The sequence below is a fragment of the Phycodurus eques genome, chromosome 14 (genome assembly GCF_024500275.1).
Source record: "Phycodurus eques isolate BA_2022a chromosome 14, UOR_Pequ_1.1, whole genome shotgun sequence".
Classification (NCBI taxonomy): domain Eukaryota; kingdom Metazoa; phylum Chordata; class Actinopteri; order Syngnathiformes; family Syngnathidae; genus Phycodurus; species Phycodurus eques.
This window is the reverse complement of record NC_084538.1, coordinates 19,452,841-19,468,083: the sequence shown is the minus strand read 5'-3', so window position 1 is coordinate 19,468,083 and position 15,243 is coordinate 19,452,841. Positions and strand designations below refer to the sequence as shown.

General features: G+C 39.9%; 1 protein-coding gene across 4 annotated transcripts in view; it reads left to right on the top strand.

Moving 5' to 3' along the window:
• sobpa (sine oculis binding protein homolog (Drosophila) a) overlaps positions 1 to 15,243 on the top strand; it is a 44,248-nt gene that overhangs the window by 18,817 nt on the left and 10,188 nt on the right. For 2 of the 4 annotated variants that reach the window (XM_061696278.1, XM_061696280.1), the window contains exons 4-6: positions 1,035 to 1,186; positions 1,621 to 1,644; positions 10,666 to 10,761. In XM_061696278.1, coding sequence (XP_061552262.1) covers positions 1,035 to 1,186; positions 1,621 to 1,644; positions 10,666 to 10,761 — 272 coding nt within the window. The remainder of the gene's footprint in view (positions 1 to 1,034; positions 1,187 to 1,620; positions 1,645 to 10,665; positions 10,762 to 15,243) is intronic. The other 2 variants (XM_061696279.1, XM_061696281.1) reach the window with 2 other exon arrangements.

The following is a 15,243-nucleotide window of genomic DNA, read 5'->3' as shown; positions in this document are numbered from 1 at the left end:
TTCTAGGGTCTTTCTTTATAGCGCACACAAATACTCTGCTGTCAACAGATGTTTTATTTGGTCTACCTCTTTGAAGTCTTTTACGGAGTACACCAGCGGGTAATTTCTTCTTGGTTGGTCGGTTAGACCTGCAGGCAAAGCCCAAATTTGAAACCGAGCATAGACATTAATTAAGAATTATTTATTGCCCTCCCTGATTTAAATTTTTTTTTTTTTTTAAAAATACAAAAAAAACAACAACAACAACATGGACCAGCAAGCAGAGGTGGGTAGTAACACGCTACATTTACTCAAGTAACATTTGGGATCAATTGTACTTGTCAGAGTAGTTTGGATGTACAATACATTTTACTTTTACTTGAGTATTTAATTTAAGAAGAATCGATACTTTCACTCCATTACAATGATTGGCATGCCACTCGCTGCTTTCATTTATCCATTATTGCGTGCGCGCTCTATTTTTAGACTTCATCTTCAACTTCCGCATCAGGCGCCGTTGCGCCAATCCAATGTGATCACTAGTGTCATTTGACTCCAATTCACCAATCAGATGGCACAAGGCAGTCACATGACCACACACAAAGCCAATCAAAATGACGTATTTGAGGGGGGGGGGGAACTGATCCACTGTGCCGCTATATTGCCCCTTTATCCAGATCCTCATCCAAATGTCATGTGTTCGTCATTGTGTCATGCACCGGCCCTCTCTTAGGTTTTGTGGGAATCTTTTGTTGTTGTTGTCGTTATCCTCCTAACTATAATTGCCAGACTAGTTACTATTTCACTATTTGTACTATGAAAACTACTGTAAAAGTTGTAATAATAATTTTTAAAATGCACCAAGCTTAAGGTGGACAAATACTTATTTTTTTTTTGCAGCACTGCAATATCTTTTATGCTTTGAAGGTCTTTTTTTAGGTCTTGGATTTAAGTAGGATAAACGTATAGCTGCATCACAAATTGATGTTACTTTCCGAATGGATTGAAACTGTAACTGTAACTTAACAGTCAACGACTGCATGCTTTTCCAACAGATGACGATGCAATCAGTGTACAGATCATGTGCGCCTGGTGCCAGAAGATCGGCGTCAAACGTTACTCTCTGAGCATGGGGAGTGAGCTAAAGAGTTTCTGCAGCGAGAAGTGCTTTGCTGCCTGCCGCCGAGCCTATTTCAAGAGGAACAAGGTAAAGAAATCCCAACAATATCATTCGCAAGATGATGTCACGATACTTCTTTATTTAGCGTGTGTGATGATTGTGAGAATAGTTCAGTTTAGTGCATGTACGTGTTCAAAAATTCAAATGTAAAAATGGAAATTGAAAATGCTTATAACTCATTGATTGGTCGTGAACGGTTATATGGAAGGAGCATGAGGGGATTTTACATGGTCCACTGTTTAGGTATTATACCATGTTTTGTTTTAAGTGACGAAAAGATTGTTAACGTCCGTCTCATACATACATACCCATACTGTATATACTAATTTTGACCTTTCTCTAAAAACACCCGTAGGCAATGCCCATGGTGCATGATAGGATTTATCCGTTTTGATATCAGTTTTTCTCATTCCACCAGCATTTCGTTAAACAATTTCCTCTCTGTCTTGTACGTACTAAAGCTGGGATATAGAAGGAGTTACGCTGTGAGTATGCTTTGTGCTGTCCTGCTTTTCTGTCCTGAAGTCAGTTATTCATCCAACACGATCACTTTCTCGGCACCCCACCAGCACAGCAAACAGCATTTGCGACCCCAAGTTGTCCCCTTTTTCTTCCACTGTTGTTCATTGTCTGAATTTCATTGTGGATTTGACTATTTCAGCTCTCTTACTTTATCACTGCACTTGCTGTGAATGTATTGCCAATGCCAAGGCATGTTTGACATTTTGATGCCCAGAGTTGGGAATTAGTCACACATGTGCCGTTTGCAAGTAAGACTCAAGTCTGAACCTTCAAATTTCAAGCAGGTCCCAAGTTACTGTGGCAAAGATCAAGTAAGTCAAGTCACCGACGAACTGATGATCACAAAAAAGTTTATTTAAGTTCATTTCACCTATAAAAGTTAAATGAACAACAACTTAGAGTATGAACTCAAACGTATATGTACAACTTGTACTTATATTATTTAGAAAAATACAAAGGCTATGTTTTTTTTCTCCAATGTTTCCATGAGTTACAGCTACAGTAGCATTGCTACTGTGAGGATAATATGGAATATATGGGAGTAAACATATGTAATCATTAGATTTCAAAATTCCATACATTGTTTTTGATGCCTGTCCGTTTCCCCAAATATATTAGTGTGTGTGGTAATGGGCGAATGAAAAGCCGTAACATTGTACTTTGGAGTGGCGGGCGGTGAGTTTGGGACCTGGGCCTTCAGTGACCTAATCACCTCTTAATAACACCATCGCGTCACCAAACATAATATACAAAAATTCAAATCAGAGACAGAAGATTCTTACTAAAGCAAGAAGCACAGTTACCTACCAATACATCAGCTATAAACAACTCCAAACCTCTCCAGTTATTGTATAACTGTATAAACTACAATATAGCAGTTCGCAATCAATAATTCTCTCATAACATGACAAAAAGGTCAAAACTTTCAATAAAATACACTGTAATGACCGGTGATGCTGATGGAGACGCAGCAGACCTCCTTTCTTTTCACCTGGCTGTCTGGGTAAGCTAGCTCATGCATGCTGCTCTGAAAGTGCCCCAAAATTCTTTTCCGGGTTGAAAACAAGCCAGACAGTAATATGTTGGTTGGCCTAGCCCCACAAAGTCGAGTTTTTTTTTGTTTTTTTTAATGTGGCCTTGAAAATGAATTTAATCATTTGTGTGATTTATAGTATGACAGAATAGGAACAGATCTTCTTTCTGAAATGATAGCTCTGCTAGTCAACCATGATAGTGTTTTTTTTCAGTACCTGTACAGTATATCTAATGTGCTATCCTACAGTTTACAACAAAATCAACAGCTTCCATCCATCCATCCATCCATCCATTTTCTGTACTGCTTATCCTCACTCGGGTCGTGGGCGTGCTGGAGCCTATCCCAGCTATCTTTGGGGCGAGAGGGGGGGGGGGGGGTACACCCTTCCAAGAGCTTTATTAATGCACAGGAAGGATTATTATTTGTATTATTATTATGCAGGAATCAGCTGATACATATTTAAAATACACCCTATTTTCAATCCATCGATCCTCGATTTAAATACATTTTATTTCTCCTATTTTAAATCTATTGGCCTGATTTACAAAGAAAAAAAAGGCGCTCACTTTGATTGCTCACGCGTAAAATTGTGTGCTAAATTTGCATCTTTAAATACCAGATCTTAAAGCCATGTTTGTACCTGACGATTGGCGCTTGCCACTGCAGATTTTTTTTTTTTTAATGCATTTTTAAACACAGTATTACACAGGATGGGAAAATACTGTTCCTCCAATTCCCACACACTCGGGATGAGTTAAATCAACACAACATGGCTTTTATACGGTTGCTGACTTCCCTAAAATTCTCTGAACGATAGATTTCCTTTCTGTAACGCGATAATATCTTTGTTTGCCTCTTCCACTAATACTTCCAATTCCATCACTTCAAACGTTATATTGTGCATACAGTGCTTTCTAAAGCGCAACACCCTTTTAATTAGGTGGTCTCTTGACTGTCTCCATCACTTTTACACCTGTTCCAACAGTGCAATCTGTTACAGCGAGTGAACATGCAATTTACCGCACGCTATTTGGGATCTTAGTAAAAGATCTCACGTGCCTCACATTTACTCACAACCTCACAGATAGGTAGATGTCTTCTTCTCACAATGTACAAAATAAAATAATTAAAATAAAAAAACTTTTTTTGACAATGGGTGGCACGATGGCCTCACCTGTGTGGAGTTTGCATGTTCCCCATTGCCTTTGTGCTTTTTCTCCAGGTACTCCATTTTCATCCCAGATTCCAAAAACATGCATGCTACAGTAGGTTAATTGAAGACTCTAAATTGTTCGTAGCTGCGAATAGTTGTTTGTTTATGTGTACCTTGCGATTGGCTGGCGACCAGTTCAGGGTGTGAAACAGGCGCCAGCATACCCACAACCTGAGTGAGCATTAGTGGTTCAGAAAATGGATGGATGGAAATTTGTTGACAATGTTTGTTTTGTTTGGTGATGCACTTTAGAGGCACAGCACCACATGTATCACCTCACATGTTTTTTAGGGCTAATGTTAAGGTGGCTATGGAAAATTACTGTTACATAACCCATCGTCTCTTTCTGAAACATACCGGAGAAGCTGATTCTCCACCCTCTACAGCAGGGGTAGGCAACGTTTGGCACTGGTGCCACAGGTGGCACTCCCTGGCATAAACCCTGGCACACTGGGTGTTATGACAATCGTTGTTTTACTGTGGCCTGATTTATTGGGCTTGACTGACAGCCCCTGCCCACAATCCCTGCAATTTTGTAGCCATGGTTCCGCCCACATTCCAAAAGACCTGCGCATTGTGTGCCGAACGTCAAGTGTGCAGAACATCAAGTGTTAAGCTGCATTTTTAGACGAAGCGTGAGAAGACCGAGGAGATAAAGCAGAGTCAACTGAATGTGCTGTGTCCGGGTATACTAAACAAGCCAGCGCTCTCATAGTTTTTACCACCGTCCAAAATCACAGGACAGATGCAAGCTATCGAGTTGCGCATTACATTGCAAAGCGTGGGATGCTGGATGTACTGTATGTGGGTATTATCACGATACAATTGTATCAGTTCAGACTGGACCCAGAAGCAGGCGGAGGCTGAAGAGGTTTGCGGAGAACGGTTTATTGAGATTGTATTCGGAGTGGACCTCTGGGGCGTAATGGCAGGCCGTCGAGACAAAGAACTTGGGGGAAGCGCTGGCGTGAGCAGATGGAAGGGATTGACGCCGTGGTTGGAGAGATCAGCGGGGAGCACGGAATGAGCACTGAGGACGAGGAAGAACATGGAGGTCAGAACAATTGCGAGAAAAGGCATCGCTTACGTGTGAGTATAGAGCCGGTGTACCACAGGTGAATGTTAATACTTTGGCTGTGGAGTCATGGATCTCGTAGGCTTAAATGCAGGCGATGATGAAGACTGATAGACAACAGGTGCGCGGCCGAGGGGGTGCTGATTACTGGGAAGAGAGAGAGAGAGAGAGAGAGAGAGAGAGAGAGAGGGAGAGCGAGAGGGGCGCAAAGCGCCACCCGAGCTCTGACAACGGAACTGCAGGGCACAGCTCATGACAGGTATGTTAGAAATGGTTGGTATTTTGTGTCACAATTTAACTTTGCATGTAAGTTGACAATGGCACACAACATTTTAAACGGTCTCTCCATGCCATCAAGGTTGCCGACCCCTGTTCAGTGTTACATCTCTAAGGGCTGGTGACAATCATGATGTCAGGCCTTAAATAAATTTCACCTTGTTAGAAACATTATCATAAACTGGCTATAAAAAACTACTGAAATACCATAAAATAAAATGAGTACAAATATTCATAATATATGGGAAATGTTGTCCTTTATCTGCAGTCAGATACAGATATGTGTATTCAAAAACAGTTGACAGTGACCCAGTTATGTTTTTCACCTACTTGTTGCTGCTTCAGCATTTTAAATAATATTTTTATCATATTTTTATTTTTGAGTATACTAGGTGGAGGGTTTGTGTTGCAGGGTGGGCAGTGACTCTGGCATTATGTTGCATAAAAAGAAAAAATCTTCACTGCCTCATCTAAAACTTAATCTTGTGGTGCTGATGGCTGCTACTTTCTCATACCTCCACAGACCTTTACTGTACATATTTATATTATTAAGCACTGCAGTACATGATTTATGACTTATTGAGTGAACCACTGATGTATATTTTGAGTATTGTAGTCATGTACTTGGCTGCTGAATTTATTATTTCATTCATTCATTATATATACAGTGCTGTAAAAAAGTATTTGCTACCTTCTCAAATTTTTTGTGTGTGCATATTTTCCTCACTTTAATGTTTAAGATCATCAAACAAATGTAAATATCAGACAAAGATAACTCAGGTCAACACAAAAGCTGTCGCTAATCATATTTTTGGGAAAGCTGAGTTAATTTTCACTCACCACACCCAAGCACAAAATGAAGTTGGCCACAAGATCTCAAGAAGCTGCAACAAAATGCCACGATCCAAAGAAATTGAAGAACAGATGAGAAATAAAGTAAATGACTTCTATTTGTCTAGAAAGGGTTACAACGCCATTACTAAAGCTTAAGGACTCCAGCGTACCACAGTGAGAGCCATTATCCGCAAATGGGGAAAACACATTGGTGAACCTTTCCAGGAGTGGCTGGCCTACAAAAATGACCCCAAGAGCACAGTGACGACACATCCAGGAGGTCACAAAGGAACCCAGGGCAACCTCTAAAGAACTGCAGGCCTCCCTTGCCTCAGTTAAGGTCAGTGTTCCTGACTCAACAATAAGGAAGAGACTGGGCAAAAATGGCATCCAAGGTAGAGTTTTAAGGCCTGCAGACCAAAAAGAACATAAAGGCTTGTCTTACTTACCCCCCCCCCCCCCCCCCCCCCAAAAAATCTTTTTTAAATAAATAAAAAAATGTAAGGATTCCCAAGACTTTTGGGAGAATAATCTATGGAATGATGAACCGAAAGCTGAACGTTTTGGAAGGTGTGTGTCTCTGTACATCTGGTGTAAATGTAATGCAACATATCATGATAAGAAAATCATACCAACCGTCAAACATGGTGGTGGTAGTGTGATGGTCTGGGGCTGCTTTTTTGGATCCTTCAGGATCTAAAAAACTTACCATATGTGCCCTGTGATTGGCTGGCAACCAATCCAGGGTGTAGTATGCCTAGAGGAAGCAGGGATAGGCTCCAGCTTCCCCACAGCACAGAAAAGGTTACGTTTTATGAACTGGATGGAGGGCTTTTATTTGGACAACTAAAATACAGTACCGTATTGATTTATTATTGTGCGTGTATGTTTGCAGTAATGTTGAACTACACTTCTATGGCACAAACATACACGAGCAAAATGTTAGAAACACCTTTGTGTATGAAATTGTTGGGATCTATTTGTGCAGATGCACATCATCAAGTGCCCAGTGAGTAAACGTACATATAGGGCAAATGTAATTTGTAACAGTACTTTATGGAGACGATAAGGAGAGATCATCCTTTGTTTCTTGAGTTGTTGCTGTCATAGCATCAAGCTATATACATATCCACCCTGGAGACCTCAGACCCCCATCAGCATCTCACCCCAGGAGCTCCCTCCTGGCATGAGGGTGCAGAGTGGCGCTTCATGTCATCCCAGAAATGTCACATCACCTCAAACACAGACACATCTGCTCCCTTCTACACTTCCCTGTGGATGGTACGGCATTGCGGATGACTGAATGCGCGAGATGTGTGGCGTGCGTACTGTACGTGTGTGCTGTTTCTGAGTGGTGGCGAAGAAGCCTCGAGGCTTGCCTCTCACAGCTTCAGGGCATCGAGGGGAAGGTGATTATATTGTAGCTGCCAGCTATTCTCTTCAAATAAAGACCCAAGTACAGTATGTCTTAGGAACTAGGAATTTGGATTGTATAACTTCTTAAACTTGTTCGAGTAGTGAATCGGAAACACTGCTGTGAAAAGAACATTTCCCCACTTAAAAATGTGCCTTACATTAAGACATTGTGATGATAGTAATGTTCTTATTTACAGCAATCCAACCAGCCACAATCCCTTTTAGTTAGGAGACAGATGGTTGTATGTAGTGTACTGTTGTTACTGATAGTAGTGCAGTGGGTTACACACCTGACCTCCATGCAGGCACTGTGGGTTCAGTTCCCTCTCAGTGATGGTGTGAATGGTTCTCGCCAGATCTTTCCCGCCGTATCATTCGATGTGGTCGGTGTAAGCAAATCGTGTGCATCTACTTCATGTTCTTCTGGACCAAAATTTCCAATTGTCATCACTTTTAATGCCGCATTTTAAAATAAAGTTTGGGGTGGCGCGGGCAAGCGGATGTGTTTAGTGTTTGAAGCATTTGCAACTGTAGGAAAACCAAGTCGATGTACAAAAAACTGGGCCAAAAAAATCGACGAAACAAATTTGGAAAACTAGGACATAGAAAAACCAAGGTTCCAATGTATATGTAATGATATGATGAGAGGATTATACATTTATGTGGTTCCCCAGTCGTAACGGCCCTCTGAGGGGATCCAGAACTGCAATGTGGCCTGCGACAAAAATGAGTTTGACAGCCTTGGTGTAGGGGTTCAATCATTGTGCACAATTCCAGGTCTATAGAACAATCACAATTGTCTGACTGGCTGGTGACTGATAATTCAGCATCCAGGTCATCCTGGAACCTTTTCCAGGGAAAAAAAGAACAATTTAAAGATGCAGTGGCCACTTTCACATTCTTCAACTTTTGCTTACTAAACATGCTAAAACAATCCAAGTCAATCTATTTAAAGGAAAACATAAACTGTATAAAACTCAGCTTTATGTCCACTAACTACAGTGGACACAACTGACAACAACAAGTGATGAATCTGTTTCAAATAGTCTGGCAAAACGCGAATGTATGAGAACTGAAGAGCTATTTCCCATTAAAAGAATTATGTAAATGTTTGTTCCAGACACCCCAACAAATTTGCAAAAAACACATTTTATAGAGAATAGCTACAGTTTTGCCTACAGACAGCAATGTAAACAAATATAAATGTGTAATGAAATGGGTGAACATTTAACATCACTTTTATCTTTCACACTCCATAACAAAGGCCGAGTCACGTGGACGAGTTCGTCACAGACCATTTTCAAATATACGAAAACAGAGCGGATGCCCGAAAACGTAGTCATTGAAAAGCAAATGGTACGAAACCTGGGGCATATGAAAGATGATGTATTTGCTCTGTGTGACAAAGCAAAAAGCTACGACGCACATGAAACAGTTCAGCTTTCATTCGATAACATTCAGACTCGAAACCTCAACGTGACCTCACCTTCCTGTTTCATGGTTGCTAAGAAAATGTAGTTATTGAATACGCCAAGAAAAAAAATTCGTTGAGGTGCTGCAAATGGCTAAAAGGGATGAATGAATAAATCAATCAAAGAAGTATGTGATGGCTTGATTCACCCTGATAGAAGCCTCCTTAATTTTCACGAGGCCTGGTTTTCTTGCCTGTCATGTGAGCGATGGCCGGATTTGGAAGAAGCTCTGCTGTGCTTGGCTGTGTTCGACTTTGGATTGTGGAATAAGCCGATGAGCATTCTTTCTCTGTGGAAAATGCAGCTTTGTTGGCAGGTGATGGGCACACACACACGCCTGGTCGTATGATTGCAGGTGGCAATTCTATCTATCTATCTATCTATCTATCTATCTATCTATCTATCTGTCTATCTGTCTATCTGTCTGTCTGTCTGTCTGTCTGTCTGTCTGTCTGTCTATCTATCTATCTATCTATCTATCTATCTATCTATCTATCTATCTATCTATCTATCTACCTACCTACCTACCTACCTATCCATCCATCCATCCATCCATCCATCCATCCATCCATCGCTCTCTCTCCATCCCTCCCCCATCTCTCTCTCTCTCTGTCTGTCTGTCTGTCTGTCTGTGTGGCTTCCAGTGAACGCCACATTCACAGAGTGCCAACACCTCATTAGTACAATATGCAAATAAAATGGCGCGGGGCCGGAGGTTCAGAGCACAAACTGGAAATGGAATACTAGTGTGTACGTGTATGTATGTGTGAGATCCACCCAGGTCTGTGTGTTGGTGTGTGTGTGAGACAGAGCGAAGAGAGAGAAAGAGAGCGAGCGAGAGAGAAACAACCTCAGATTTCTTGAGAAAATGTTGCTTCAGTTTGTCATCTACATGTGTGCATAATAAATGATCACAGCGACTGTATTTTAAGGCACAAAACTTTAGGTCACAGGTATTTGGCACTGAAAAATATAGTAATATACTTTTATATCAAGTTATGAATACCTAGGAATGATTACCATTCCATTTTCCACACGATCATAATAATTCTAAAAATCGTTGTCCTTAGTCCCTACCAACAATGTATTTTATATTTTTTCACTTTCAAATTCATCATTCATCCTAGCAGGCCGGTTTGGGCCCATGGGCCGTATTTTTGGCATCCCTGGTCTCGCCTGTAAATATTGGACTGAACTTCCAAATGGGATCCTGTGAATATTACATGATTACATAAGCATAAATGAAGAGGCGTTTTACTGATGGCTTTTGCTTTGTGCACTGCCTCTCAGTGAGGCAGCACTGCAGCAGCAACCTGGATTAAATGGAATATTTTACAGATTCAGGAGACTTTCGTGGAGTTTAACTGTGTTGTATCATTTACATTTTATTATCATTACATTTTCTTTTTAGCTGGCCTGAGATAAATGGGCGCTTGGAGCAAACACTCCTCAGCAATGCATGGACACTCACTTCTAGCCTCCCACAGTTTAGTTTCAAATACTTGTTCTTGGTTTACCCTTAAACCAAAGTAAAGTATTTGCACATGTTAAAGTCACCATTTCTGTTCCTCATTTGTTTTCCATTCTTAAGTTTCCTTGTTGCCTCTGTTCAGTTGTTCATTTTGTCCATCCATAAAAGCAGCCATTATTTCTCACCCCCAGGCGAGAGACGACGATGGCCTCGGTGGGAAATTACTCCAGCACAGCTTTACTCAGGACACGCCCAGGCTTGTCTTCAAGACAAACAGCGATGTACTTGTAAGGACCCTAACCACTTACCACCAGATAGCACTTCAGCTTGATGTCTTACTGCGCAAAGATGTTTTCATATTGTTCTGTATTAAAGGAGGGCCATTTTCCTGTCATGTCTTCCACAAAGGCAGCTACCTTTATATTTGGATATCACTTTAAAAGTAAGATTAAGTCACTTTTATTTTGCAAGCTCAATATTGCAATAGACCATATGCACAGCAAGGCGTTAAGCCTTTCTGGTGGAAAGGTCAGATGACATAACAGTTTCTGCTGTCAATACGTTACAAGCTACTGGATGTCATCTGACAGAAAAATAAACTCTGTTGTTAAATGTGTGATAACCTGGGGTTGTGTAATAGTTGTATTCAATAGTTCAGTGGTACTACTTTTCGAGGTCGAAATGGCATCAAAAGTTTTTACTTTTCAAAGATGAGAAGATAGCGACTCCAGCCAACACTGCAATGTGCCGCTCGCTATGTTCAGCGTCAACTCAGTTTTAAGTTTCAACACGTTTCCCATGTCGTCCAATTCAACATGCCACCTGACACTGAATGAGGGAGTGTTGCGTGCTTTCACCAGAAAGAGATGTAATAATCTTGCAAATAATATTAAGTACAGTATAACCTCTAGGTCGAACTTAATGAGCTTAAACCTGTGTATTTAAATTCACACGATTGCACAGTGAATATAAGGATATTTTAAAAATAAGCATACACTGGAGCCACTAGCGCCATTAATTGTAAACTTGTTTTTTACATCTGCCATCACATTTGCATATTTAAATCTGTGGGTTTTCATCTCTAACTCATCCCTATTCACTTGTTTTTTCTTTCTTTGACATAAGTTTAGACGACTATGATTGGGAAAGTGTTGGATCTGTCATTTCAGCAAAAACACAGTGGGAGTTGTTTTACATCATTTTTCAAGGCAACAAATGTTCCTCGTTGACCTTTCTCTCTGCAGGCAGCAAAAGAGAAGAACTGATAACTTACTTAGTGCTCATGTTTCATGCAAGTGTCCAAGCAAGAGATACTGATGACCCATCATGAGCTACAGTAAACGGGATTCAGGCATCATGTTTTTTGCTGCATTGACAAGTAAATAAATAAAGAAAGAAAAAAGAAAAAGAAAACAGAAGAAAAGGGTACCTTGACATCTGGAAAAACGCAAAAGCCCCTAAATACATATCAGACAACTTGACAAAGAACTGCCCAGAAACAAAAATGTCAAAGTTGCATTCAAAAGCCTCTGTGGCTTGATGGGCTTTCAATGACAGTCACCCAGGAATCAAGGGGTGTTATTAATTATAGCATGAAAATAAAATGATGTTCAGTATTTCCTTTCTTTACTGTAGCTGGTTTTGTTATTAATATTTGTATTAAAAATAAAGCGCTGGAGTCAAGTTAGCTAAGCACAGCCTTGTTCACAGGGACCAGCAAAGACTCTTAGAATGCTTCCAGAAAAGAAGTAGTTAAAAAAAGCTCTTATAAACACACCTGTGTTGTTGTTTGTTGTTCTTATACTTTACTTTCTCTGATTAAACAATGTCAATAATCTAAACCCGTTAATGAGATGGTGGAAGTTGTAACTTTCAAAAGTCATTTATAAATATGATATCATATTTCTTAAAATGTACCCAACTTTGTACAAAGAGCATTTAAATATAAAGAATGGTCTTTCTAATTAATTCTTCTAATTCTTCTTCTTGTAATTAATTTTATGGTCCAATTAATCACCGGTTGCATAATCCACTTAAAACAAATAAACACCTCCCTCAAAAGGACGTCTCCCTTTTCCTATTAGGGGAAAAAAAAAAACCCCAAAGCATTTACATTTGTATAGTTGCTCGGACAAAAGAGGCAACTGTTAAGCCCATTTTAACTCCATCGGTAACAAAACCAGTGCCACCTACCAAAGCACAGTATTACAATTCAAAGTTACAATGTTAAACATTGTTTTCATTTTATTCAGTTAGGCAAAGTTTGGGGGGAGGGGGGGGGGGGGCTGTCGGGGGTAATCTGAGGATTTCTTAAAGTTTGCAAGGTAATCACTACTGATGATGAATGACCAAAACATGAATTTCTTTATATTTCTTGAAGAATTGGCCAATAACTGTGTGTCGTTCTCGAGACTTACTGTAGAAATCATCATCACATTTAACATTGCTGTGTTCCATAACACATATTTTTTTAAAATGGAAGAATAGCTCTTCTTTCGGTAATTATAACCACCACTGCTAATGAAAAAAAAAAAAATGATGCCACTGTCTGGTTGAACTTTAGAGAATTGCAGAAATTGACACAAGCCTCTTTGTGTTTTGCGCTGACATATTACATTACAGTAATATGATAAATGATCACACATGAACCTCAACAGAGGATAATGAAAAGCATCTCTTCAACCTCTGTCATCAGGTATTTAGCCTTGTAAGCCTCTGCGAGCTCCTCTTCTCTGTCTTCATCCCGCACTTCCTCAACAACCTTGTTTAACATCAACAATTTCTCCTTGCACGGAACCTCATCCTCCCCGACAACCTGTTGGTCAAGGTCTATTTGTCTTGTGAAATATCTGTCGTATCTAACTGCTCAAATAAATGCTCACATCGAGTATTCACTAGCAACGGATCACTGGACTCTTCGAGGTCACTAACCCAGTCATTAGGCCTTGTCATTAGGTCAGATGGTATACAAATGAAGATTGACTGATATGACCAACTGGCGAAAAGCACGATAATTGCCGTAGTGCAAATGGTTAAACAGCGTCACCAATGTCTGTTCCTTGGCCACGGTGGAAATAAATGACCATAATTAAATTCAACTGCAAACAGCTGTGTGCAGGATGTGAAGAGCACAACTCCATTAGCGTAATGTGCAGCGGAGTGTTACTCACAGCGCACAGTCGTTAAGTGCTCTCCATCTGTATTTCTGAGTGAAGGAACATTTGAGCACATTTATAATTCAAATTTTCTTAGACTTATCATCAAATCCCATGTGTAAAGATGGCCTTTTTGACTTACACTTAGTCATGGCTGGTTGCCTTAACCAGGTATACAGTAAATGGCCACTGAGTTTTATAAAATGTTAGACTGAAATCTCTGTGCTTTCAGCAGCATTTATAATCTCCACGAAGTTTGCAGAGGTTTCATTAAACTCCCATTTAATTGAATTTTCCGTGTGTTATCGCCCTTGAGGGACGCTTACTAAAATATTCAAGTTAGTTAGGAATCTTTGGAAAACGCATCTCTTTGACAAAATTGATGTATACTTACTGTCCAATGAAGAGCATGTACTGTATCTCCCAATATTGATTTAAATATTGAGTATTGAACTAAATTATGACCAATTACCGTACTTTCTAGTGTATAATGCGCACCCATGTATAATACGCACCCCCAAAGTTGACCTCAAAATTCTGGAAAACCCTTCTACCTATGTAAAATGCATTTTTTCAATGCATGATTTTGCTTCTACCCATATGATCGAAACATGACGTATTATCTGTATTTTGTTAGTTGAGCACTTTATTTGAACACGTAATCTTTTTTTTAATTTACTTGGTCTTATTTTTAAATTCACAGCCCTACTTTTATTCATTAAATGAGAAAACACACAGTTGTGCTCATATGTTTGATTACCCAGGCAGAATTTGTAAGATGGACACAATTCTTTAAAGAAAACATGAATGACCTGGCGAAACACATTTATTTTATTTTAATGAGATTCAAATTAAACTGTCAAGCATTTAAGAAAAGCATTATCATTAAACAAAACATAACCATAAAGACATTAATGATGGTTGTTGTTCAGTCATCAGTCATATTTAAAAAAAACTATATTTCACAAATTCTGCCAGGGTATGTAAACTTATGAGCACAACTGTACATATATGCAGTCATATTGGAATGAAAGTGTCGGCTACACTTTTTTTATAACCACTAGGTGGCAGTGGCATTTTGAAAGTGTACAGCTTTTTCATAACCACTAGATGGTGGCATACATTTCTAAAACGTGAACGTTTTTTTCCATTTGCCCCTATACCTATGTATAATGCGCACTATTGACTTTTGACAATTTTCAAGGGGGGGTGATGCGCATTATACATGAGAAATTACGATAATCAACCCGTTACTATTCAGTAGACAAGTCCTGTGCCTTTCTCTCTTTTAGCTGTTGCCAAAGACGATGGGGTCAGATAAACCAATGTTGCTATGCAGTGGGCTAAAATAGTTTTTCCACCACCCGTTTGCATCCTCCTGCTTATTAACATTCAGTACCCAGGGATCTTAAGGATGTGTGTGATGGATGGTTGTCGTTGAGGGATCTGACAACTGATTAATGCCTTAATTATCTCCAGCAAGGACCCGACACTCCTTCCAGAGCTGACGGAGTGAGCTGTGTGTGGCCTAACAAGTAACACAGTGTTTGGGGCTCGCCCACTGCTATCTGCTCTACCAGGGTCACATTCATTCTCTTCCTCAAGAAGAATGTG